We start from the raw sequence: 27,372 nt of genomic DNA, 5'->3' as shown, positions 1-27,372 counted from the left end.
GAGTCATATTTTCTTGATATTTATAGCCCTTAAAATTGAATAGAAAGAATTTAATTGACAAGAACCTAAGTCGTCTAATATTACAAAACATATATATTTCATTTTATTTAATTCATTATTTTTTAAAGCCTTTACAATGTAATATAACGAATCTTTTTGTCTAGAACTTTAAACCTAAAGTAGACAAAACATATATATTTTACTTTATTTAACCAAGTAATTTTTTTTCTATATTTAAAATGACTTTCATCTTACATAAATGATTATTTTAATTTAGGGTGCACCAAAGGTTTAAGGCTTATTATATTAAACCCAACTGTATGCTGCTTATTATACCTTAGGGGCACGTTGTCTTATTGAAAATAACAGAGACCTAATGTGAAGAAAAAGAGATGCAACTACGTGCAGGATGGCGACGTCTTGTATGGCTCTTTTTAATTTACACTTGCTGAATTTTTAATGATGCATGTGCCAGCGTTGCGTATACGCAATGTGCGAAGGTCCTGGCAATGTATTATCCACCCGTACACAAGACGGCAAGGGGCTAAGGATAAGGGTCCTTCCTGGGGGAAACAGGTCCAAATACCAAATACCGAATGCCTCCGGATGCCAGGCAACCAGTATTGGCTATTTTTAGAAGGGAAAATCCATTGAGACCGGCAGACAAAAGCTGGGAGTTTCCGGAATACGCAGCTCGATCCTGGTAATTGAATTTGACTTGGCCCAACGACAATCAATATTGAGACAAGGATGCCACAGGACGGCCGTGACGTTTCATCCGGCTAATGGTTGAGTGCCGTTCTCGTTCTCGACTCGTTTTGTCCAGTTAGATTGGAGATTAAAATGCATATTGCACATACGTCATGTTGGCCGAGCGTAAAACGCTCCAAATGCAAACCAACAGGACAAACAGTACGTAACAAACAAACCGAAGCACAGTATCTGCCTTTCAATATTTCACTGTCTTTATCAAATATCTGGGTGAGATGGTCACAATCTGTGCAAACAGTAGACAGTCGACAGTCCAGGGTCAAAGTCAACTTCCCGAAAGCATAAAGCACGGATGGGAAGCCAGGACATGTCGAAGGATACTAGACTGGCTGTCACATCAAAGATAAATATGCAACAGTCTGCCAACGCGGAGGGCAAACAAAGAATCGGGATTCTAGGACTGGAAGCTGACACACTTTAAGGACTTCCGCTGTCAGAGAATGTGGGACAAAAGAAGAGTCTTCAAATAAAATCAAAGTCCTCTTATGAATTAATATTATTCAACATTTAAATATATGCTGAATATTTTTCAAACTATTAAATTTTGTGTAAAACTCAAAAATTCAATTTATTTTATTGTTAGTTCAACGGTTTATTTTAAAAATATATCTCATTTTTACAAGTTCAAAAGCAGCGAATGTAGGGCAGTAAAAAGTTTATGTAAAATTAAAATTCCCATTTAAAATATTGTTCTTTAATGTGTAAATATATGACCAATATTTTTTCCCATAACATGTTATGTAAAATGTAAAACTAAATTAATTAAATAATAGATTACTTTAAAGATCTTATTTTAATGGAATAAATTGAAAAACGAGTTTAAAAAGATGAGATTGTATGAATAAATGTTTGTATATGTAAGAAAACAAATATTTCTACACAAAACAAAGTAAATCCCCTTTTTATTAAATTCATGACAACTTTTATTTATTTTTTGGTAACGCTTTCAGCTTTAACCATTTTATAAGGCTGACTAAGTGGCTCATTGGCCGGGTCGACACACAAATCGCGCACACACAGCGCAATCAATGTCAAAGTGTCGCTTAAGCGAGTACACAAAAAGTCCATGGAATAAGGATAGATATGAGCCCCCGGGATGGAGTGAGTGGTAAAGCCGTGAGTGTGCGTATTCCTAGCCCCTGTGCCCCAATACCGCCTCAAGACCTGCTCGGTGGGGGCATATATTACTATAAAATGAGCGTTAGGCATGATGACAAGGGGGTGGGGAAAACGGAGGGCGAGTGAAATGGGAAATGGGGGAAAGCCCTGTTACACGCTCGGTACGTATGTAATACATACTACGTATAAACATTAAGCGTCTAACTTGCTGGTGTCAAGTGCTTGTCGACAAGGTTGTCCTCTGGTTCACAATATTGACTACTGGCTGAGACCAAAGGCAACTGAAAACGGGGTTTCCGGGGGTAACCCCTAGGAAACTGTGTGACAAGTGAGAAGTCGTTTGTTTTTCGGCAACGGATTCAAGTCCAAGGATTATTACTGGCACTTAAGCTTATTTTTCTTGTAAAAGTAAAGCTGTGGTCAAAACAATACTACCTAGTGATGCCAAAATGCATCTAAAAGTGTATTAAAATACCTTCAATAAATAAAAACTTCTTTCTACTTTAGTATAATCTGTATGATTTTAAAGACCTGTATGGTCCGGCCGAAAGTCATAGCCTTCCTCCATGTACCTTAAGTTTTAAACTTTTGGCAACACTGTACAATAAATAAAGATTAAATGAATAATATATAATTATAATATAATAATAATAATAACAACAAAAATAAATTAAAAAATATTTTATAAACGACCCTATGTAATTCCTTTTTCTGAGTAACTATTTTTTTCACACCCAAAAACTCTTGTTCTAAGAAAAAAGGATTAGCAGTAACAAAAATCTGTTAGCACCATCACCAGTTATTTCTGAAAATTTGAAATAAAATCTATTAAGTTCTTCTTAGTAAGAACTTTTAACAGCAAAGATATAATATAATATAATATATCTAAAGTGAGTAAAATATTAGTAAACTTCCTTAAAGTGTAAAACAATTTGCAATTTCCTTAGAGCCCACAAAATGGCTAGTTCATTCTTTTAATAGCTTACATACTGAATCAAGCCATCAGCCAAAAGGCTAGAAACTTTTGATTACAGAAAACCGCTTATAAATTATTCTCTTGCTAAATACTGAATAATTTACTCTCGTCGGGCGACTTTTTGGGACTTCCAAGTTCAGAACAAGTTCAAATTTAGAACATCGATTTTGTGTCAATGAACCGTTGAGCCAAAAAAGTTGACCACAACCATTTTCGATGACGAAACTGTGAGCTGAAGAGGAAAACCCGTAGTTTGTGGCAGCCACTTGCGTGACTGGGTATGCACCAATCCCACATGCACTGATTAATTATTTAGCCACATAAAGACGGTCTTAAGCAGGCCCCAAAAACATCTCCAAGGAAATTCACAGCGACAACAAATCGAAGGCAATTCACATACGAATTACGGGCATAAATATTTAAAAGTGCAACTGGTTCCGGCAAAATTTCGATTGGGGCTGCGGGTAAGTTTGAATCAAAGTTGAAACACACGGAAAAAGCTTTAAAACTTACCTTACTATAACTGATTTTACGTTTTAAAACTATAGTAAAATGCCGTTAAATATATATGTGTTCTATAAGTTCTTGTACAATATTATAAAGGTCAAAAAATGGCTTAGCCTATAATAAAACTACTTTTTGTTGCTAAAGAATTCCATTTTCTACATTAAATTTAAAAAAATAATATTATTTTTTAAGTTGAATGTAAAAAATACATCTTCTTTTACAAAAAGTGTTTAAATTTCCTTTCTCAAAGGCAAACCCAAACCACTTAGCATATATGGAATTCATCAAAAGTAAGTAGAAAAAACTGAAGTATATATAAATCCAGAAACAGGAGACTGCACATGGTCAGAAGGATGCGCTGAGCACGGAGAAGGGTGGCTCTAACCCCTTAAACCCCCTTGCCATTTCTTATGGGATGTGCGTGTGTGCAGCAGAGTGTTTCACTGTGTTTGTGCAGCGGTTTTTGCGGCACACACGTCGTATGATTTATTTAAAATAAAAAGGACATGCCCAACACCGCTGAAAGTAAAACAGGCTAAAACAAAGGCAACAAAAGAAGTAGGTCAAAATGCGAGCAAATGAGCAGATGCGCCAGAGGAATAAGCGATGTGAGGGGTTAAGGCAAAAGTGCACAAGGGGTTAAGTCGCTGACAATTACTCTTATTGTTTCCACACTCGACCGCAGACAGAAGGGGTCAAATTCCAATGCAATTCCCAGGAATGCTAGGAATTAGCTGTTTAATTAAGCAACCAATGTAATTTGATCAATAAATAAGTTCCCACTAAATTGTAAAAGGAAACTATGCAGGTTTATTTGGCTGTAAATCAACAAATTGTAATCCAATTAAGTGCAAAGGAATTGCAAACTTCTAGTTATTTAATTACAATAGTAAAACATGTTTTTGTTTTAATGAAACATGAAATCGAGATGGATACAAATGCTATTGTAATGGACAACAATTAAAAGCAACATACAAATTGTAATTACAATTTAATGTTGCAAGCAATTCATGAGTTAAATTTAAGTCCTTCGAAAAAAATGTCCTATAAAATTAAACGTGGGCAACAATGGAAAAAGGGCTTTACGATGACTGCCATTTTCCGGGAAATGTTTATGCATTAGGTTGGCGGAAAAGGCAGCCAGCCAACCAGTTAATGGTCCAGCCAACAACAAAAGCCAGACGGGCTGAATCTCTTGATCCTCCTCCTGCTTCGTCCTGTTCCATTCCCTTCCGTTCCCTTTCCGTTCCGTTCCGCAGGACATGTGCGGGCCAATCGATGGAACATAACCAAATCGCATTAATTACGCTCCAACAATTGTTGCGCCACAAAGCTTAAACGGCGATTAAGGGCAACTCGTTCAGTGGGATGGACGGACAGCAAGGACGTTTCTAGGGGGTTTTGACTTTAATAGGGGTTAACTTTCCCCGTCCAGAGTTCATATTCCCCCCGTTAGTACGCCTCTGCTGGCGCTTAAACAATTTCCGGCATTGAAACCATTTGTTGCTACATGCAGCGTTTAATTAAATGAAGAGCCATCTGTGTGTGCCTTTACGTGTTCAATAGTCTAGCTTCACAGCCCAGAATCTCATTGACCACACAAGTGCACTGGGAAATTAAGGACTTTATCAAAATAAATTTTAAAATGTAAAACAGATTTATAGTGTAGTAGGATAAGTGTCTTGTATATATTTAAGTATAACTCTTTGTTGTAAATGTATTTGAATGTAACGGCTAGCTGTTGAATAGTCGTTAGCATCTAAAGTATCTCCTGTTGTAAAGTGGCCAACCTGGCAACTCTAAAATGTTAAGTATCGATATTGATCGCAGCCAACTTCACGTAATCGTATGTAAAACCGACGCTATGTAAAACCAGCCAATTGCGAACAAGAAGTGAAGGAGAACAGTTCAGTGTAATAAAGTGTTTAATAAGTATAGCAGTTTATACTACTATAATAGTACCTTACACACCCCTGGTACTCATAAGTGAAAGAGTCTATAAACTTATACAAATTGTTTTTTTTATTCAAAGTTGCCTCTCTAAAATTCTCTCAGTGTTTTACATCCAAGACAGAGCCAACTTGGACTGCAACCACCATTGATTTGTGTCTATATTTGCTCATTTCAGCTGCCGACCAGGCTACATTAGCATAATTATGACGGTGCCGAGGGGAAGTTCTCCATCAGCCTCAAAGAAATTACGCGTCCGTCCTGTTTACTGGAGCGAGATATCGAGCGTGGGAGCAGCATCCCGCAGATACACGCTATAATTTGTATTAAATTGAATGGGGTCAATGTTATGCAAAATTCACCTATTGCCATCCAGTGGCGTAGCCTGGGGTTTTGGAGCAGAGGAGGGGGCAGAATGTTTATCAAGGGGAAGACAAAATTACAATATTAATTTTTTAATTAACTAAAGTATATGGAGTTCCTAAAAACTAATCAAGAATCGACTTAAATAAATACAAATGTGTTTGAACAAAATTGTATATTAAAGAGAAAAGGTAAATAAAATTATTTCTGTAAAACCCGTACATTTTAGCAACACAATCTCTGTGTTTTCTCGGCTAACCAGCTGCCTGTCTTATTGTGGCTACTGTGGCTTTCAATTTACACACTTAACACATTTGTTTTACATATTAAGGAATTTATCTAGGGCCATCACTACAGTTACAAATACATAGACTGGATTTTGAGCTAGAAAGGGGCAGGATTTTCATCAAGGTGGAAAGGAAAATCAATAAACTATTGGTTTTAACACAAATAAATACGAGGATTGAATTGTTATTTCCTTAAAGCTGATTAAGAATTTTACCAAAGATACTAAAATGTTTGTGAACTAAATTTAGAATATAAGATAACAGTTAATTAAGATATTTTCTGTAGAATTGGTTGAATTTACCAAGGCAGCAAACTTGGCTAACCAGCTGTCTGTGGCTTCCAGTTTACACACTACAATATATTTGTTTCACAGCATTTAGAAACCCTGAGGCATTTATATGTTAAATAGTTGACTTTAGAAACCCGAAAACATAGGAATAGCAAAAAAAGCCAACTGAAGAACATTAACTCGGTTTCTCATAGAGTCTTAGACTATGTAGTTCTATATGGACTTAGACTAAGTAGCCCCTTTAGACCCTGAATTTCTTTAGGTGCACCTACACCGTAGCGAGTCATTAACGTGTGCAAATATTTGTATATGCAGGGATGTGTGGGCGTGTTTCACTTGGCTGGCGAGATTGGTGTGAAACTGGCGAAGCGTGGCCAGCTGCCATTTTTGGGCCCACTTCCAGTTGGCCAGAAGGTCAAAGGCAACTGCCTGCTCAGCACTCCTGCCTTTATGATTTACCGCCTCCTTATGGCCAAGATGAATGTGTTTTAGGTGGTAGGTACTACAGTACGTTCTGCCAAAATTATTTGCTCTGCTTTTGGCGAGCAAATATTGATTTGAAGAAGCCACAAATGCACACGTCCTCAACTTGTTTGAATTTCACCGGGCTGAAACGATGACAGATGGCACGAGTTGAGTTCGGCTTAGTTGGGCATCTACTCAAAGAGCCCCATGTTATTTCTGATGAGGTTGGCATTAAATATGGGTCTTGTAACAATAACCAGTGTTAGCATAAACAGCTGGTTGTTGGTATATTGCAAATATTGTTAGAGAAAATACAAAATAAAAGTCCACTTGTAGGATAAATGTATTTACTTTTATAAATAGGGGATATTAGGAGTCTGACACAGAGTAAAGAGATTAATGATCTTAACATTTTGCCCAAGAGCTTGGTTACTTTTATAATTTTTTATAAATAAAAAAAAGAATTGAATTTAAGAAAAGCACAATTCTTTATTTATCTGGAATAATGTAAATATTATTATGTTTGTTTTTGACAGATGACTTTAATTTATGTCAATATTTTGTAAAATCATTTTCTAGTTGCATTCTTTTCTGAGAATGTGTAATAAACTCGCCAGAAGTAATTCTTCAAAATTCATATGAATCGAATAGTATTTCTCCTATACCTGTAATCATCAATCATCTCCCTCGATTTATCATCCCATAACGCTTAAAGTTATAATAACTGGAATGGCTACAGGCAGCTGAACATTCCCGAGTAGAGCCACCTCCCCCAGGACTCATTAGCAGACACTCCTGGCACTTTGTCCTCTCGACTGCATCAAATTATTCCCGGGCAGCAACTTTAGATGCTATCCACAGTGGAATGTGTTTTTATATGGTTACAGGCATGCAAAGTTTTAGGCCTGCCAGCGTTGTCATTACCAGAAGGACTTGCCACGGTACAATGAGTTTTCTTTTCTCCCTACATATTTTTTTGTAGCTTTCCTGTTGTTTGCGGACCAAAAAGTTTTTTTTGTAAAATTTCAATTTTGGTTTGTCAGTGTGCCAGCAGCACCCCTCGTCCTGCGAACTCATAAATCAAAATGTCTGCGCAAACAAAAGCCCCGAAAATGCCCCTAAAAAGAATCTGTTGGAAATCCGGCCAAAATGTCAGATTGTCAGTCTAAAAGTGAGTGGCCACCATATGGGTTGGCTATATTATACCCATCAGATCCATCTGAGCACAATCAATTAAATTCGCAGTATCCCAGGCAACCAGTTGCATGCCAGGATATCCAGGCGATTAGGCAAACATAAAAGGGAAAACCCTGAAAATCGACCACAAAGTGCATGCAAACCCTTTTAAAATATATATTTTACCGGAGATGAGAAGATGTAAAAATTCGTTGACTTGTTGCCTGGCTAAACAAATATGCACACAATTTAGGAGATTACTTGGGGATGCGGGTGGCATCAATCTTTGAATGTCACTGAGCACGATGGGGGGCAAATACTTCCCATTCTCCCCTCCCAAAATGTGACCCATATAGAGGGGATTTTTTTCCTGGCAGAGGAAAAGAGAGACTGAGTCGTCATAAATCCATGTCAGCTTAAAAAATACACACGCCAACCGTCGACAGCTCTTTAAAAAGTCGTTTAGCCCGCAAATAATATTTGCCAAAAGTTAAATTGGCACAGGCATGACCGAATATATTCCCTTATTCTGCGAAATGGGTTACGTGTTACATGCTATTTGCATACGACCATGGCCAACTGAATGTTTTATTATATTTGGTGATATTTAATATCAATTAGTAGGCAAGCACGAAACGGTCGTTCGCTGCCAAATTGCCACCATCATTGCGGCCAAATGTGGGAATGAATTTATTTGCGCCGAACTAACATAATCACGTTTGCGGAAGCGAAAAGGACCGCAGTTATTGTGGCGGCAGAGGGAGTCCCTCGTCCTTGGTCCTTCGTCCATCTGGGACTGCCGATGACTCTCAGTCTGAGACTGGCTTTGTCATCTGCCCATCACGAGTGTGTGGGCCTGGTGCAATAAAAATGGAAATTCATTTCGCCGCCTCGGCAGAATGCTCACTTGAGTGGCGCGATGCCGCCAGCCACTAATGATTAAATCGATATCTATATCTATATCTGGCTCTGTTCATCTGGGCCGACGCACAGCTGTCAGATCCTTTTGGGCCTGTCATCCTTAAGGACCCCAGATGCGAGCTCGATTGATTGGGGCACTCCAGCTTTCGTGCAGTGCAACAGGAACAATAGCTCGGTCAAACAATCATAAATCATTGTGTAGTCGATTTCCCCTGACAACATTATCAGCTGTTCATAATCAAAAATCACACATTTGATAGAGAACGTACAATTCAGAGGATAATTAATTAAACGAACTCTGAAAGTCACAAATCAAGTCAGCAAAACTTAAAAATCTATACATCAACTCTTCGAAATCAAAAATCTACCACACTTGATAGAGAACGAATAATACAAAGGATAATTAATTAAACGAATTCTGAAAGTCTCAAAACAAGTCAACAAATCTTAAAAAACTATACATTTTATAATTCCAAAATTTACCAATGGTTTGTGGTAAAGACTATACAATTTAAAGTCTTTGTAATCAATTTTTTAATCCTGAAATTCCAATTTAGCTTTTGGGGGTTCAAATCAGTTCTTAGCACAAACCCACACAAAAGTAAAATATATAGAAAAAATTCAAATTCTGTACATTTATTATTCAGGGTTCTGCTTTGATTCTTCAAGTTTTAGAAAGAGCTTACGGAAAACATCAAATAAACCATCAAAAAATATAGAAATGACTTTAATTTAATTAAATAAGGAGTAGTAAGGAATTGAAGCAATGGAAATTCCACTGAATAATAAATACAGAACCCAAAATTCAATCAAACAAAAAACACAACAAAAAAATAATACAAAATTCCACAAAAAATGTATGCCAACGAATCAAGAATGTAAAATGCAAACATTTTTAAAATTTTAATGCAACCCACAAAGTGTTTAGCAGAACCCATTTTGCATTCCGAAATGTGAAAAATGTCACGTCAGGCGAGCGACATTGTGACAATTTGATTATTTCATGTCAAAGCGAACACACATTTTTCCCTTTTATGCATATTATATTACACAAACAAGGCCAACAGAGAAGAGCAGCCACAACAAACAGAAGCAAACAAACAAACAAACAGTTGACTTGGCTGGCTTTAAAAATTGTTTGCTTTTGCGGCCAGAATCTCGATGAAAGCGTCGTTACATTTGCATGGCAGGCATCATCTCGCCACGCGGCGTATGCGCAATTTTTGCCTGCTTAATGCATGACGAAGTCTAGAATAATGCTGCCTGGCATAAATTTAAATACACTTGCAGGCATGCCTTTGATTTCGGCTTCTTCCTCTCGCAAACATATACATATTCTAGAGGCGGAAATTAAAAAAGATACGCCTTAGAAATACAAATACAGAAATTTCGAGGTGTGCATCCTATAATAAAGTTAACATCATTTCAAACACAAGTTATATAGACGCTGGTAAGAGTTTTATAATAACAGCAAGCCAGAGCTTCCATTTTAATCTAATTTAATGCTCTTTTTATTCACACCCCAGTACACCCAGCCATAAACCCATGCGGTAGTTTATTTTTAAACTTTTAGTTTTACCCTGGCCAGGCCATAAAAGTTTCGCCTTTGCCGTATATTTTGCACGTGTAATTAACACTAAAATAGATTTGCAAATGTAATCTGGGCAGGGGGAATATTTTTTCACTTTATGGTTGACTATCAAATGGTTCGCCAGAGTCTGTCAACTTATTTCGCCCCCCTCTGGGCAGGGTTTTGATCCTCCTTTCGGGAGGAAATGCGGTTTGGTCCTGGCATCCAGTGGCTTCGTTGTGAACGAAAACGGGAGCCACAGCGCGTCCCTTCCCCAGGTGGGAATTAATAAAAGCGAGTTCCTTTGCCATGAAATGTGTATTCAGCTTCGCAGCTGGGAATGCGGTGGCAACAGGACCAGAAACAGGTCCTGAACCAGGACCTCAACCAGAAACAGAACCTGGGAAATTCATTTGTCTAGTGTGACTTCGTTTATAGGACCGCAGTTGAGTCTCTGTGCTACAGTAATTAGGGCTTAATTAATGTGCAGCTTTGCGTCTGAAAATGTATTCTTAATTGGCAAACTTGCCAATGATATTGGATAATTCCATTCCCAATTTTCAATTAAGCCCAATGCAGCAGAAATAATACCTTTGTCAGTCAATTACTCATGGTGTTTGTGGAAACTCTCTGGAACTGTGTGGTTTTTGTGTGCTCGTTTTTACGTAGAAATGCATTTTTAACGCCCTTTTTAATTTGTCAATTATACCATTTGAGTTGAACTTTTTTTAGCCTATGGGTTTAATTTGTATACAAAGTAATTTCAGTGAATTTTACGAGTTTTTATATATACTCTGTTTAAACAGCACTTACAAATTTCAATCGAAACTTCCAAGAACTCTATAGTTGTATGTAAAAAATATGTATAAACGGCAGATTAAATTGCAATGGAAACTGTGACAATTAAAATTCTAAAATGTATCCTTTGGTTAGTTTATGAAATACAAAAAAGTAATTAATTAAGATACCTTTTTGTAAATTAAAAAAAATAATTCAAGTGAATTTTTCAAATATGCCTATCAAAGTTATTTAATTTCCAATTGAAACTCAAATGAATTCCTTTGTTTTATGTAACAAGTATAGAAAAACGGAATGTAACGTAGGCCCAACAATCACAATCGAATTTCTGAGAATTATCCTTTGCTGCGTTTAGCAGTAAGTAATTATTTAATAAACGAAGGAATGCTAAAGGGATTTCCAAAAAAACATTAGGAAAAGTGCCCAGCCTAGGACAATGAAGAAATCAAATCGGCTGAATAATTCATGGAACACACAAGCAAATTTAAAAGGCTCCCAACGCCGGCTTATAAAAACTGCCTCAACAGCTGATGACTTTCCCAAGTCACAGGAATTCCAGCAAATCCCACAGAGATTTCCAACTACAAGGACAGCACATTTCCCTTGGACCTCCTTTTTTGGGTTGAACAAGAAAAATGTCCTTTCCTAACTTGCTTAAATTTAAGACAGGGAATTAAGACGGCCTCCATGAAGAATACATTTAAAAGGAAATGATTAAGGCAAACTTTAAATTCAAAACTTTTTGGTCGAACTTTTCAGCCTTCGAAGGGAACTGCACTTCCTGGAAAGTAAATAATGCAAATATCCGTAAACGAAGAGTAATATAAATAAAACAAACACAATGGGAACCATTTGCCGCAAGACTGAGTCGGGAAAAAATAACATGGGGCAGACAGCATCTGAAACTCATCAGGCGATTTTAATCAGAACAGGAAAAGCTCACAGCATAAAAAACAAAAATGGTTATGCAGTGGAAAAAATTACACAATTTCATATAATATTTATCATTCTGATAAAATGGTAATCATAATATTTAATGACTCATTCAGCACATTCACTTTAGAATTTATTATTAAGAATTTTGCTGTATATAATGGCTCTGTTATTATTTTAACAAAACACTGACTCATTCACTTTTTATAAGGAAAATGATTAAATATCCATATAATAAATTATTTATGGCCAAAGTAATAGAACATAATTTTTCCGTATTTCTTTTTGTATAACAAGGGATCCCGGCGTAGCACAAATGCAAATGGCAGGGACAAAAGGCAAGAAATGATTATGATTATGGTCGTAAATTCATGCACCCTGAGCCACATGAATATTAAGTGCGTGAAGGCAACAAACTTTTCCAATGAAAATGTGCAGACAATTAAAACTTTTCACTTGCCTCCTCCTACTGGCGCGCCCAGTATAAGGTTTTTCGCGTCGGGGGGGCCTGAAACTAGCGCGCTAATTGTTTCCTAAGTGATGCCAAAGAACGGAATTAACATATCAGCCGTGCGTGCGTATTAAACGGCCAGGGGAAGCGAAAAGGAGCAGGTCCTTTGAGCGATTTTGGAGCCACTTTTGGCTTGGCGACTTGAGAATGAAACTGAAACTGAAATGCCGGCGCGTCTACAAAACCGAACCGAGGGAATTTCGAGAGCCGAGCGCGTTGCGAGCGTACCGAGCACGGCAAAGGACATCTGCGATATGAGCGGACTTTCAGGCCAGGACTTTCAGGAATCCCAACCTCGGCCATTCGGCCAACTTCGGCTAACACACACACACAAACAATGGGAATTGCCGAGCTGGTGTGCGTGTGTTTGAGCGCGGCAACTGTTGCTCTTTTTTCAAGTTTATTGGCTCACAAGTGTCAAGGGAAGTACGTATTAATGGCAACGTGTTGCAAGGAGCAGTGGCAGCAACAGCTAGCGAAAAGCGTAGTAGATTCCGCAGTTAGCAGTGCGTGAAATAGTAGTAGCCATAGCGCTAATAAAGCAGTGGCTTAAAGTTGCGCAAGAAAGCAGTGAAATGCTAGATCTACTAACAAGATCCATTTTAAGTATACACCCTTTAATAACTTAAAATTAGATTAGATTTTACAGATCTCATATTTATATTTAAATATATATATTATATTATTTTAAGATTTTCTTAAGAGAATTCCTTTTATAATTCAACAAAAAATTTAATAGATAATATCAGAATTTATACTATAATCCAATAAAATATTTAAAATTAATTTTCCTTAACCGTTTTCAGAGAAATCCTCAGTCTTCATTACATCAGGCCATTAAAAGCACACTTAACTTTAAGGACAGTCTTCTATCTCAATGCCAAGGGGAATTATGCAACTGTCATCATCATAAGAATTTGAAGCATGATAAAAGTCCCCCATAACGTTTATAATCCTCCCAGGTATTCCATTAAATATTCCATTTTCAGTTCTGTCCCCCCACCGAATCGTAAATCGATGAGCTACGGCTATTACCTTAAATATAATGTTTAGCGGGGCGAAATTACTTGTGAAATAGCACGGCGCAACGATCAACAAGTCTGGCAACGCCACAGGTCCATATTGGAGCTATCCTAGCAGCAAACGAAGACCAAGGACCTCCCCCACACACTCGCCAACACCCACAAACCCGCAGCCAAATTCATGCATGCACGTGCTTGCGCCCACGACTGCGGCTTTTCGTTCAACTACAGCTGTCTGCTGTCTGTTGACCCACTGTGATTGGCCCTGGTAAGAGCGGGGGGTGGTGGGAGGTGGTCTTAGGGGTGGCTAGGTGGTGGTGAGCCGCGGGTGGCTCGTAAAATGCGAACAGATGAATTAAAGTAGCGCTCGGCCATGGGCCCCAGATAGGTGCAGATGCTTTCTCGCACAGAGCATGCAAATGGGAGAATAACACGGAGGAAAATTTAAAGTTATTTTAAGACCTGGACCTGGAAAGAAGGGTTTTACGATCATAAAGTGAGAAAAAAGTATTATATATTTTACTGCTTCGTAAACTTTTTAGCTCTAACAAAAAGTTTTCTATCTTCGGACTTTGGGAATGGTAAATTTGTAACCGCAAAACTATAGAATACTTCTTTATAAGATTTAAAATATTTAAATATTTAGCTTTAATAATTTTAAGGATTTTAGTTTTACTCACTAACTGATTGATTAAAAGTATCTGAGTACTAAAAAAATATATATTTTACAAAAAAAAAAATGTATTTAAAACAAACATATTTTATACAGAAAAAACAATTTCAAAAGAATTATTATAATTTTTTTAAACAAGCAGTTTTTCAAGGCATAAATAAGAAACTTTCGGTTTAAATATTAGAAGTATACGTTTTAAGGTGCTCTAAACAAGATATAACTAAGTAAATTAACATTTTCTAAATTTCTGTTTTTTTTTATAAGCAGTGGAATGGGTAATACTTAGATTCCCCCACTTATTTCTCAGTGTCCGATTGTCCATCCCCCATTTAGAAGCTGGCAAAAAACGTAGCATACTCCCGGGGGCACGGTGAGTCTGCTCGGGTTAACGACTGTGTGCCTGCTTATTTTTGCGGGCTGCCTTCTCCAGTGTGCGGTTTGGTGTTCACCGCGCTTTGCAACTCAATAAGTTGTAATTTTCTCGGTGTTTTATAGGCAAAGACAGTGGCAAACACAACAATGCCAACGAATGACAGCGAGTACGCGCGAATGCGCAACGGAAATTGAAGATGAAAGCCAGGCAGATAGCAGACACAAACACTAAACATTGAACACCTTGAAGGATACGTGAAAGGACCGCGACCCCCTCGAATCCTTCGCTTGCAGATTGCTCGTTTGCTTGGAAAATCGAAAAATTGTGCAAGCCAGGAGTAATTGAAATGCGATCTAGAGTGGCTGCCAATCAAAAGACCCTGGCTGGATGGATGGCAGAAGCTGTCCAGACAATTAGTCAGCTTTATGCGGCTTATATGCCTCAAACATACCAGTTAGCAGCTTAATGGCAGCCATAAAAGATGCATGGCCAGCTCGGCGAAATCTCGTTTATTTGCATTCCGAGACACTTGTAACGACCGCACGTGGATGGCCAAAAAACAACAACTATCAACTACCAACTAGCACACGAGGGCCACACAAACGGAACGCTTTAGTCAGTTCAGTCACATAAAAAAACGCTCGAACCGAAAACGTGGTAAAATCGCGCTCCAGACGCGTTGTGAACGCGCCAACAACAATCCAGGCACTGGCTAAAAACGGCAGCAGCAGCAACAGCTCCACAGGCAGTAAAAGCCCCAGAAGGTCCTGGGAGGCCCAAATCGGGCTCACTCACACACTCTCACCCAGCAACAGGGCTGCACTGCTTGGTTACACTGGAAAAAAGGCTTGGAAAGTAATGACAAAGTGAAGGTTATTGTTCACACTTCAATCTTTGCAATAAGTAATGTCGGTAAGTTTTTCAACTCTTTTATTTTTCAAGTTCGTATGTTTTAACAATGATGTTTATAAAATAAACTGTTTTAAGTGTTCGTACTTAAAAGTTCTAAAATATATTTCAAAACCTTTTCATATGGCGTATACGACTTGGTGGACAAGTTTAATCTTTTGCAAAGTTAATCTTCTCCTATAACTAACATTCATACCACTTGGATTTTAATATTTAGTAAATATTATTCACATCTAAGCAGACTATTTTAATTTAGTAGAAATAGTTTTAGGACTGAAATTAGGCAAATCAAGTATTCGACTAGTTGGACAAGCAACTTTAATTACCAACATTTTTTAAGCGAAACCTAGCTAGAATAAATTTTTTATATTTTAGACATTGATTCCAGAAATTAAAATGTTTAACTTAAGAATACACAGATGATATTCCTCAAATATTTCTTAAAATATGTTACGTTTTTTGTAATATATGACTAAAAAAATTGCTTTACAAAATTTAAAAACATTTCGAAATCACATTTTGTATTGATTTTTCCAAGTGTAGTCTCGCTCCATTGACTCGAATTCCCCAACAACAACAACAGCTTTCAGGTGAAGCTCTCGCAGTAGCAGCCGAAGCAACAACAACTTTGTCCGGGGTCTGCGAAGGGTGAGAGAGGAACCATAACTGTTGCTCCGCCGCGAGCAAGAGAGAGCTCTCGCTCTTTTCCAAAATAGAATGCGCAGTGTTGCCGTGCTGCACTTTCCCCCGCTCTTTCTCTCGCAAAACTGTTGCTCCTGAGCTTTACGCACCAAGCTTTTTAGTGGCATAGTTTTTCGGGCTGAAAGGAGCGCGAAGCTTTTACGTGGGCGTTTGTTTATATTTTCCTCCTGGCCGAGCATGTGTTTTGGCTCACACACATAAGCCTCACACACACACACACACAATTACCAGACCCAACACTCTGACACATTAAATTCTCCGTGTGGCGGCACTTGAAGCCGAGTTATTTTCCTTTTTTTCGTCCTTATTTCACTTTTTTTTGTTTGGCCGTCTGAAAAATGACGTTGCTTGACCTTATGGACGTCTATTTACGGTTGCGTGTGTGAGTGTGTTGTGAGCGAGTGTCTTTTGTTATTCTAGGCCACAACGAATGAGTTAATTTCACGTTGGACCCCAAAATTGTTGCCCATTTATCATGTCCTTTTGTTGCAACAGCGGAAGGCAGAAAAAAATCCTAACAAAAAAAATAATTCTTGTTTCAAGTGCCTTACAACCTTAAAAATTTGTCTCACAAAATCTCCACAGATTTGCTTTCAGAACAAAAGAAAGATTTTCCTTGGAGACGAGTTATTCTTTTGAAAATTTTAACCTACTTAAGTCAAACAAAGTATAGTAAATACAATGTTAATTTATTTCATTATGACAACAAATTTGAGTAGTGTCCTTAAAGTGGATTTCACAGTGCGTTGATTCTTAGCTTTATATATATAAATTTAAAAAAAGTAAACTTTAAAAATTGGCCCCAAAGATAAGAAATATTCTTGTGTGCGCCCATAAATCATAGGCCTACTCATTAGGCATTTCCATAAGCCCAAATTAGCATATTTTTGGCAGCCAAGCAGCCAGAACCAAAAAAAAAACCGCGTAATATAAAAGCGAATCAAAACAAGGGGGGACAACAAAAAACAATTAATTAGATGGATTCGTGTTGTATTGTGTAGCAAAATTCAATTAAACAAACATATTAAATTGAAGAGGGAGACAGATTTGTTAGACACGAAACGTCTGGCAAACAATTGTTGAAATTTAAATGAGACCCTCGGGAGTTCGGTGCACATTTTGTCATTTTGTCATCGTCCTGAACACATTTCCTACTTTGCTGTTAAAGCAAAATGACAAACAAATTAAATTGTAATTAATCATTAGGTCGAACCACCCCCTCCGCCTTCGCCCAGGACGTGCTGAGCGACCTATGACAACGTTCCACGGCAGTGAAATGTCTGCCAATTAATTACAAAACGCATGAGAGGCCAGATAAGAGCGGCGGCCATTAAGGAAAATGCCATCCAGAGGCGACACACAAAAACAGCTCCCATAAACAGGAATTGGGGCACAAGTGCAATTAACACGACGCGGTGTATGTAACTTCACCATCTGCCATCTGGCCTGGTGTATGAATTAATTGATTTTTTCCCAGCCTCTTGTTTGCCCCGGGATAAAAAAAAGTTGAACGCGAAAAAGGCAATAAAAATTTAAAATATGTTGGAGCAGATTTCGTGTTAATTTTATGATTGTCAAGGGTGCTCGAGGGATCGAACACGAGAAAAGAGTTGAAATAAATTACTTTTATTAATGGTGAAGATCAGAAAATTATATTTAAAATTAATTGTTTTATCTTATAGTTCCCATACTATACATATATGTACATAAATAGGACTCCTATATTATCGATTCTCCTCGAATTCGTAACATTTTCGTCCAAATAAACTCCCTATTTCTGGTTACTACTTTGAAAGCTCATTACTTGCACACACATCGAGGGGAATCCCCTTCTTAGAATAGAAATTGATTCCTTCGGGTTCGCCGTCAGCTTTGGGCAGTTGACTTCTGTTTCTTTCTAATTGTCGTTGCTCGTTAGCGACATCTGACCCAATTACTAAATACTGTACTTCCTTTGCTTTTCACAATTTGCTCCCTAATTGAATTGTTTAGTTTTGTTTATTTGTCCGTTTTCAGCTGGCTGAGCCGGTGGAATGAGAATGGATTCCTAATTGATATTAATTGGTAATGCACGGATATTAATGGGTTAACGGAAAGGGGTATATATTTTCGAATTTTAATATCTTCTTATAAAACAAAGCTTCAATCTATTAAAGATTTCAATCCAAACCATAAATATATATAAACCATAAAGATTTACATTACGAAATAACCTTCAGTCTGAACCCTTTAATGGCTTCAACGTATGCAATTCACCAGGTTCATTTATGATTAACTTGGCCAACACAAACGAGACTCTGAAATTGGCTTACTTCAATATGTGTTACGCACCCCACGCAAAACGAGAAACAAACAAACAAACCCACGAGCAAACCCTCAAAACAATGAAAGAAAAAGCGGGCAGAGTATTTTCTGGCACTTACGTACTCACTATATGCACTTCAAAAAGTTGCTCAAGATTCAAGTCAATATTACAAAATAAACAACGGTTTTGTTGATTTTTAGTGGTAGGATTTAAGACAAATTTTTACATACAATAACTTTTTCTTTAAAATATATTTTTAATATTATATTATGTTAATATTTATAACAGAATATTTTTTATTACAAAGAATTCATATGGAATTTTGGTAGATATTTAGATATTTATAAATCTTTACCACATTTCGAAAGCACCCTTATAAACTTACAGTATTTACTAAATTCATTCTGCAAGTGAATATGTCTGTGGGCTAAATTTAACTGTAATCGTAATGTGTCGACACTGAGGGTGTTACTTACTGGGCGCCAACCGCCTTTGAATTTCCCAGGCCAACAACAAATGTGCCAGCGGATGCTATCGGCATTTGAATTTTCGGGGGGGGGGGGGGGGGGGGGGGGGGGGGGGGGCGGAAAATGCGGAGGAAAATTGGGTGTTTTTGGGTAGGAAAAAAGGGTGCTGGGGGAAACACGCTCATGCGTTTTGTTACTTGGTGTACATTCCCAACACCATTATTTCTTTCATTTACTCGATTTTCGTGCTTTTCATCCTTTATTGTTGTTTGCTCGAGTGCCGTTATCATTTGTCGGTTTCTCTTGCGCCATATGTGGCCAGGGACTTTCTCCTCTCCTTGACTCCACTTTTCTCCTTTCTTCCGGACCCAGAGTGGGCGCAGTTTATGCGCTCTGCTCCTGCGGGAATCCAAAAGCAAGGTGAACCCTCCCTAACCTATCCCCAGTGAAGGAAAAAAATAACTATGCTAACTACACTCTGGAAAAAAAATACTCTTTTCATTTTATGAAAAATTAAAACCAATTAAGGATTTCAAATTTAAGTGTGGAATTGCTAAAAAATAATTTTTTTGATTTTTAAAAATGGTGTTCTTATAATATATACAACATATAACAGAAACTGCAAACAAATTATGAGATATTAAACAGTTGTTTAAAATTGTCATTTTAAATTTACGTTATATTAAACATTAAGGGCTCTAATTTGTAACTAAAACATTCTTGCAGTGTACACGCATGGGCTCATCTGTGCAATTTGCCAGTGTGGGTGTTTATGATTACTTAAGTATGTGAAAGCACTTTCTCGCTCATACCCTCACAACTTCCTGCCTTGACCTTTTGCTGGAGTTTATTTTTTATATAACTTTCATCCTCCCATACTGATTTCTTTTCAGATATAAACTAATTCCCAATACAACATTTTTGAAACCAAATTTGGCGGGCACTGCATGCGTTGCCAGATCGCAGATTGCAAATGTTGGCCAACCAGGGCTGCATCTGTTTGCCATCAGCTGTTTTTTGTTTACTTGGCGTTCCACTTCTTGTTGTGATTTTCATGCGCCGGTGAAAAGTGCACGTTTTTCCCATTTTCACCGACATAAACAAAAGCTATTTATAGCCGATCGGCCTAACATGAGAGGCGAACTAAGTGCGGCGGCAGAATTCTTTGTTTTAATCGGTGCCGCAGAGGTTTCCCGTTTTTGAATGCGTGCAGTTCGGCCCGTGGATGTGGCTATACATATGTATTATGTTGGCCAAAAACAAGGCGGCGGCCAATTAAAACAGCAGCAGCAGAAGAGGAAGCACACGATTTATTGGGCAATTGTGGCCAAGAATTCGAAAGAGGCCACTTTGCGCTTGTAAACAATCGGGTGAGTTTGTACAGAGAACTATTTCTGAAAGGAAGAGGACATATCTCATATCTTATATCTACATCTTTCAGATAGTGAACCAGGATCGCATGTGATATGTGGGTTATAGAAACTGATGTATCTATAGTCATACAAACTAGTTCTACTTACCTATGTAGAAAGTAATACTCAGAACAGAGTCCTTTTCAACTATCAAGAAGTTTTCCCACTATACCATTTTTCAGAAGTGGATATACTATGCCAATTAGATGATAAGATAAGCCCCGAACCCGGAAACATTGAGACGCCTATACCACTTGCCAAGAATTCAGGGGTAATTGGGGTCATCGCCTGTAAACAACCGGATCTGATTAACTTGTTGCAGTAGGTGAGCTAAATTAATTAGAACCCGGAACAGGACTCCTTTTCTTTCTACACTCTGCCGACAATTTAATTAATGTATACACGTTTTCAGATGCGGCCACAATTAATTTACAAAACAATGGACTGATGCGAACAGTTGTTAGCCGATGTCTGCCAAAAAAAAGAGGAAAAAAACAGCAAAAGGAAGGGCGACATTAGCAGAAACACTACAACAATTGCCAGAGCAGCAGCAACAATTGCAAGAAGTGCAGCACATATTGCCAGTACAACAGCAGCAACAACGGCAGCAAGTGCCACAAGAACAGCAACAACAGCAGCATGCCACTGCGGCAGCCCGGCCATATCAACATTTCGGCTAGAATTGAGCAATTTGCCAGTGCTGCTACCGCTGCGTATACGTAATATTATAAATAGGGCATCGCCCAGGCTGCAGGATGAACAAGCGCACCGTCGTCATCGCGGGCATCGTGGCCAGCCTCCTGGGCCTGGCGCTGGGTGCCAACTTCTACTTCATGTACTACCTGAGCGCCGAGGAGGGCCACCTGGCCAGCGTCCGCGCGCTGGAGAACATGATCCGCCACAAGATGCGCCACCTGAAGCCCAACTACCTCAATCGCAATCCGCGCTTTTTCATGTTCCGCAACAAGCTGCTCAAGAACTACAAGGCGGCGCCGTACGAGAACGCCAGTGTCCTCTGGGACATTGCCAACTGGGTGAGTCAGTGGGTTCAGAGGTCCCGCACGCAAAATCCTATCACTGAGGAAGAACTATTACGTACATAGTTGAGATGTGTGAATACATATATAATTTATATTGTGTACGAATTGTTTATTCGAGGTTAATACGGCCTATTATTCTTTTTTTGTATCTAAACAGTTCAATCAGCACTCAATCTAATAACACATGCATATATTCCTTCCAGTGGCCCCACGAAAATGAGGTTTATCCATTGTACGACTCCTCCATGGGCCAGCTTTTGGAAACAATGCGCCGCGAACCGATTACCAGAGTGAGCAACCTGGCACGCGGCACCCAGCTGAAGTTGCTGATGCGCCTCTCGCAACAACAGAAGGTGATATTCAAGCCGCAATGGTATCCGCGGGACGAGGTCATCGAGGGCATGGTATACAGCGGCAAGGATCGCCACACTGCGGAGGTATATGCCTTCTATCTGGGCGCCGTGCTCGACTTTCGATGGACGCCCATCGTGGTGGGTCGAGTGGTGAACTTGAAGAAGGAAATCTACGCCAACGGCGATCATGAGCTGCAGCAAACCATCAACATCGAAACGAACGAGGATGGCAAGGAGACATACTGCCTGTTTGGGAAGTGCCACTACTGCAACGAGGAGGAGACCGTCTGCGGTGATGAGAAGCACAATATCGAAGGTGTGCTCATCTATATTGTTCCGGGAACGATGGCCAAGCGGCGATCACCTTGGCAGCGCACCTATAAAGATGACAAAAGGGCTCCCTGGGAGGACGACATGACCTACTGCAAGTGAGTTGCACATTACTTTTTCAAAGCTTGAACTAAAAAATGCTCTTTTAGGTCGTTGAAAAATAAAATGGAGACAATTCGCCTACTGGACCTCATAGATGCGGCAATTTTCGACTATCTTATTCAGAATGGGGATCGCCACCACTATGAGACACGGGAAGAGCGCGTGGTGCTCATCGACAATGGCAAGGCCTTTGGCAACCCGAATAAGGATCACCTGGATATCCTGGCGCCTCTCTACCAATGCTGCCTGTAAGACCCTAATCTACTGAAATATCTATAAATATTCACATGTTTACCTTACCAGCCTGCGAAAGTCCACGTGGGACCGCCTGCAGGTCTTCTCCGGTGGCGTGCTGACAGAAATCATTGATCGGCTGTCCAAGCAGGATGCCCTCTATCCACTCATCACGGATAAGCATAAAAAGGGGGTGGAGCGACGACTGCTGGTGGTCTATGCGGTTGTGGAACACTGCATGGACATCGAGGGCGACAAAATGTTCAAAACTCTGTAGTTCAAGCTTGAGATTAAGGCAGAATGGGCCAGCACTAGAGCTTCCGGAACTCACTTTCCACGTCCTACTTAAGAACTTAGCTAATGCTAGCTAGAATTTTATCTAATAATTTTAGTCAATGTTTTCCTTCGTCGGCTGTCTATACTTTCTCCAAAACCATAAAATATCCTAAAGTTAGCGACCCTTGTAGCCAAAACTGTTTAGCGCAGAAATAGTATTACCTCCTCCAAGTTTTCTAAATCCCTAAGCAAATAATTAATGGAGCAACTATGTCAAAAAGTTCGAAAAACCACGACGCCAGTCATTTAGAAATTTTAATATCGAGACTTTATCGAATGGAATGCAAAGTGCAGCATTTTTAAAAATGAAAAGTCGGATAAAATCCATTAGCATGACAATTTCCACGACAATCTGTTTATAACTTTTAATATTTTTCCATTTCAGCACTCTAAACCGAACCTTAAAAACATATCCGATAGTCTAGTTTAATGAATAGTTACGGTTGTTATTTAATAGGTAATATTTTAGGAAATTGCAAAATTAAAAATTATAGTTTTGTAACTTACAAAAATAAACAATTGTCTACATCAATTTTGGTGGTTTTTATATTTTTTCTGTTAAGTCCACATCTTAAATATATATATATATATATATATATATATATACAGACTTTCGTCACAATTGCTAACTATTTTTTGCCATCTTTCTTTACATTACTAAATGTAAATAGCTTGTTGAACTGCTTATTGTTGCGGTTGTTGGGACGGTTCTAAAAAAAAATTCAGGGGTAAATAATTAGTATCAGTGAATTCACTGGATTTGTAAAGTTTCAAGGATTACATGGAGCAAAATCCAGATTCAAAGTAATATCCAAGTGAAAAAAACACAAATTTGGTTAAGACTAAATATGTTTACACTTACCTTGCCGCGAATATTCTGCTTGATTTCTGTTCCGCGGGCTCTTTGCGCCCCTCCCTTGAATTGCCGGAAGTCCACGTTCTTGTAGTCAAAGTTACCTTCAACCTTGGGCTGCGCAACCTGCTGGCTTGAGCTCTGCGGATGATTTCCTCTATTCTTGGCCTTAAAACCACGCTGGAACTGGTTTCGCTTCTGCTGCTTCTTGCTCTGTGCTGGCGGAGGTTTCGGTGGTTCAGTGGATTGCCTTTGTATGGGAACTTCCACGACCTCATCATCGCTTTCGCCTGGAACCTGATGAACTACTGCTGCGGGTTCGGTTTTAACTGGCACTTCTGGCCTTACTATAGGCTTTGTGTTTTCATCCTTGCGGGATCTCTTACTAGTGGTCGGCTGCTGATCCGCATCCGCTTTGCCGTTTGTTTGGTGCTTGCGCTTTAGTTGCTCCCTTAGCGGCACGGAGTACATGGCATCGTCTTCATCCTTGATGACAATAGGTTCCAGCTTAATGTTCTGCTCCGGAGCTGGTGCCGCTGGACACAGACGCCTCTTTGACAGCTCACTGCGCTCCCTGGCTACCTGATCCGCCTTCAGCTGCTCCATCAGCGGCAGGATGGCAAGGTACCGCTTGTAGGGCGTGCGCAGGGTCTGGCTCTCCTTGCGCAGATGGGCCCATTGCTGCTCCTCTTCTGGGGTGCGTTTGGCTGGCTTGTCAAACAGAGCCATTGCTGGTGCCGCAATAGGTAGATCTTGTTTTGGAATATCCTCTTCTCTGGGCAGCTCAAGTTTTCCCGAAGCAGTACTGCGTTTTAACAGCGTGGGCAGATCGTCGCGGGTCTCGTCCTGATGCGAAAAGTCGTGCGGACAGTAGAGCTTGCTGCTAAAATCTTTGGTCGAGGGTGGCAGTGCTGCCTGTGTGCTGCTGCGGGCTTCCAAAATGGGCTGCAATAGTAAGTATATTATATTTATAAGCCAAAAAGCACTGAAAACCCTTAAAGCTACCAGGCATTCAGCTTAAATCATGCACAACTAAATAATGCAGTGAAAATCATAGGAGATTAGGCTAATAATCATGGATATAAGACTCATAGTTAGTTAACAGCCTAGTCTCATGTCAACTTAAACTCTGTCTCCTGGATGATATTAAGTTCTGCGGATATGAAATGAACTAGACTAAGTGGGGAAGTCGAGATATACTCTACATTTCAACGTTAGTTACAATTAATAGATAATGAAAACATTTCGGAATAGGCACCGACGTTCAGCGAGTTGCAGGCGCTGCTTGAAAGCGCTGGGTAACTCACTTTGACCAGCGGCTGATCGCGCGCCTTGAGGACAATCTGGTGGAGGGTGTGCAGCTGTTGGCGCACCAGAGGCGGAATGGGATTGCAGCAGGCCAAGATGCCCTGCATCTCCCTCGGTAGACTTTCGGCGATTTGGAGCATCATGTGGTTGGGCAGCACGTAGCCATAACTTTCATCCTCTGACCGCGCAGTCGCATCGCGCCACTCGAAGATTCCGCGGAGGGCGTACAGCTGGCGGTTGTCAAAGGAACGCTTCGTTTTCCGAACTAAATCCATGTGGGATTCCGGTCCGATGTGAGGCTTGTTATAGCGCTTTTTGCACACTTCTGTGCTCATTTGATAGACGCTGTTCAGGAGTCCTGGTTCCTTCTGCAGCAGCAGATCGTTTGTCATCCGTTCGTATACGTATATCAAAAAGTGCGTATCCTGACGCGCATAGTCTATTAGCTGCTGAGGAAGTGGCCTCATTCGCCAATCGGCCAGTTGCAGACTCTTGTCCACATCCAAGTCGAGATAGTTTTTTAGCAGAAAGGCCAGCGATAATCTGGCCATGTTCAAGGCTTTGGCTGCCCGATGCGTGTCGAACATGTTGACAATATACAAGGACAAGTCCCGCTGCAGCCACTCAATATCCAAATCGGCGCCGTGCAAGATCTTTAGCTTCTTGGGATCTGTGAGAACCAGATTCAGAATGTGCATCTCATCGCGCAGGGTTAGGGTATCAAAAATATAATCTTTGTTGCGAGTGGACATCTGAACCAGACAAGTGATGCCCATGAAGGTGCGATACGAATGGTGCTCCACATCGATGGCGATCTGGGGTGCTTGTCTTAATTCCTCCAAGGCCTGCTGCAGGCTTTCAACCGTGTTCACCACCATTAGCTCGGTGTCTGCCATCAGAGCTGGAAGCGCTGGCTTCTGTTTTTGGAGCTGCTCTGCCGGAGGCTGGAACTTGAGCAGCTCGAACTCGTAGGGATGCAAATAGGATTGAATATTGTCTGCATCATCGTATTCGGGCAGTAGTGCGAGCGGTTTCAGTGAATTGGGCTTCTCCTTAAGCCTGGGAACAAACGGATTATGGGCACTGTTGTCCACTGGCTCCTTGAATTGCGTCTGCGGGCGAACAATGTTTTTGGCCGTAAAAAGGCGAGCGGAAACCATGTTGCGTTGCGGTGTTCCTGTCGTTCTGTTCCAGCTGCCCGCCTTCGGAGTCTCCTGGGTTTGTGGAGAAGCCACCGCTGGCTCTGCGGAAGTGGAGCCGCTCATTACATCCACCTGGGCCTCCACGACCTGCTGTGGATTCCGGCGCAGACCGCTCTTGATGTCCAGGTTGGTGGTGATGCGCTCGAACAGTATGTCGTTGCACTCCTGCACCATCTCAAACTGTTCTTCCAGTTGGCGTCTATGTGGAGAAGGCAGTTAGAGTATTATTAGCATTTCTATAAATATTTGTTGGGTATAAAATATCTTGACCTTGGATATATATCCTTATACGGATGCCTATACCTGACTGCTTTGACTTAAGAGGCTGAGATGTGCGGATAATTTTTAGAAGAACTTATAGAAGAACAAGAATAACAAGTGGTGAAATTCCATCTTATACTTGTACTCTAAAGTAAGGCTATCAAAATGCATAGAAATATACTCTATTACCATCGTTGGAACCTTACTTTTTGATGTCGCCCTTGATCTCCTTGGCCTGGAACACGTTTCCGATGAGCCCCACCACCCGTTGGGACAGCTCGTCCATGACACGTGCGTAGCCCGGGTAGCTCAGATAGAGGGCGCGGGCGTTTCCCTGGGGAAAGGCGTTGGCCGCCCTTGTGGCGCCCACTACGTTCTTGAAGGCTTGCTGGAAAATCATTTCCAAAGAAATATATTTAAAACCATAATACAGGTAGAATCTCTACCCACGTTTGTGAATGCCTCGATGTCTTCTGGAGTGGATTCCTCCTGCGGCTGAGCTGCCTGGGCCTGCTCCTCGTTGGCCTCCACGTGAGCTCTCTTCGGGGGTCGCGGCATGTCTATATCTTTTGTGTCTTGTGTTCTTTTCGTAGAAATTTTTATTTCTTTTTACAGATTGTATAAAATGTGCGTGTTCTTCTCTTCTTCTTTTTTGAGAATAACAACAGCTAGAATTTGGAGTTTGTCAACACTACCGGCGGCGAAATTTGAACACTATCAGCACTACACGGTGCTGACCGAATTCGATCGAATCGAATCGATATTAGGAGGTGCGTATTTTAAAATTTTAGTCGAATTTGGAATAAAGATTTCGTAATGTTCAAGTACTGACAAAAGCTGCTTCGATCCTAAA

The 27,372-nt window shown here is 39.9% G+C and overlaps 3 protein-coding genes across 4 annotated transcripts in view; 2 read left to right on the top strand and 1 right to left on the bottom strand.

Annotated features, from left to right (window-relative positions):
* The window catches only part of UQCR-C1 (Ubiquinol-cytochrome c reductase core protein 1), a 289,718-nt gene that overhangs the window by 255,897 nt on the left and 6,449 nt on the right, over positions 1-27,372 (top strand). The window lies entirely within an intron of this gene.
* Positions 20,116-23,427, top strand: LOC108015723 (glycosaminoglycan xylosylkinase homolog). Of its 2 annotated transcripts, none has more exons than XM_070996264.1 (7): positions 20,116-20,458; positions 20,530-20,556; positions 20,683-20,825; positions 20,913-21,534; positions 21,744-22,321; positions 22,373-22,573; positions 22,629-23,427. In XM_070996264.1, the coding sequence occupies exons 4-7, from the start codon at positions 21,256-21,258 to the stop codon at positions 22,834-22,836; spliced, it is 1,266 nt and encodes a 421-aa protein (XP_070852365.1). In that variant the 5' UTR covers positions 20,116-20,458; positions 20,530-20,556; positions 20,683-20,825; positions 20,913-21,255; the 3' UTR covers positions 22,837-23,427. The 2 variants fall into 2 exon arrangements, with proteins under 2 accessions (XP_070852365.1, XP_036674061.1); XM_036818166.3 differs by having other exon boundaries at positions 20,530-20,619.
* On the bottom strand, positions 23,219-27,312 carry Rrp6 (exosome component Rrp6). Its single transcript, XM_036818164.3, has 5 exons — positions 26,970-27,312; positions 26,726-26,907; positions 25,056-26,457; positions 23,758-24,693; positions 23,219-23,605 (listed from the first exon to the last, which is right to left on the bottom strand). Exons 1-5 carry the CDS (start codon positions 27,075-27,077, stop codon positions 23,525-23,527), a joined length of 2,709 nt encoding a protein of 902 aa, XP_036674059.3. The 5' UTR covers positions 27,078-27,312; the 3' UTR covers positions 23,219-23,524.

The sequence above is a fragment of the Drosophila suzukii genome, chromosome 3 (assembly GCF_043229965.1).
Source record: "Drosophila suzukii chromosome 3, CBGP_Dsuzu_IsoJpt1.0, whole genome shotgun sequence".
Taxonomy (NCBI): Eukaryota; Metazoa; Arthropoda; class Insecta; order Diptera; family Drosophilidae; genus Drosophila; species Drosophila suzukii.
This window is presented reverse-complemented; position numbering and strand designations above follow the sequence as displayed.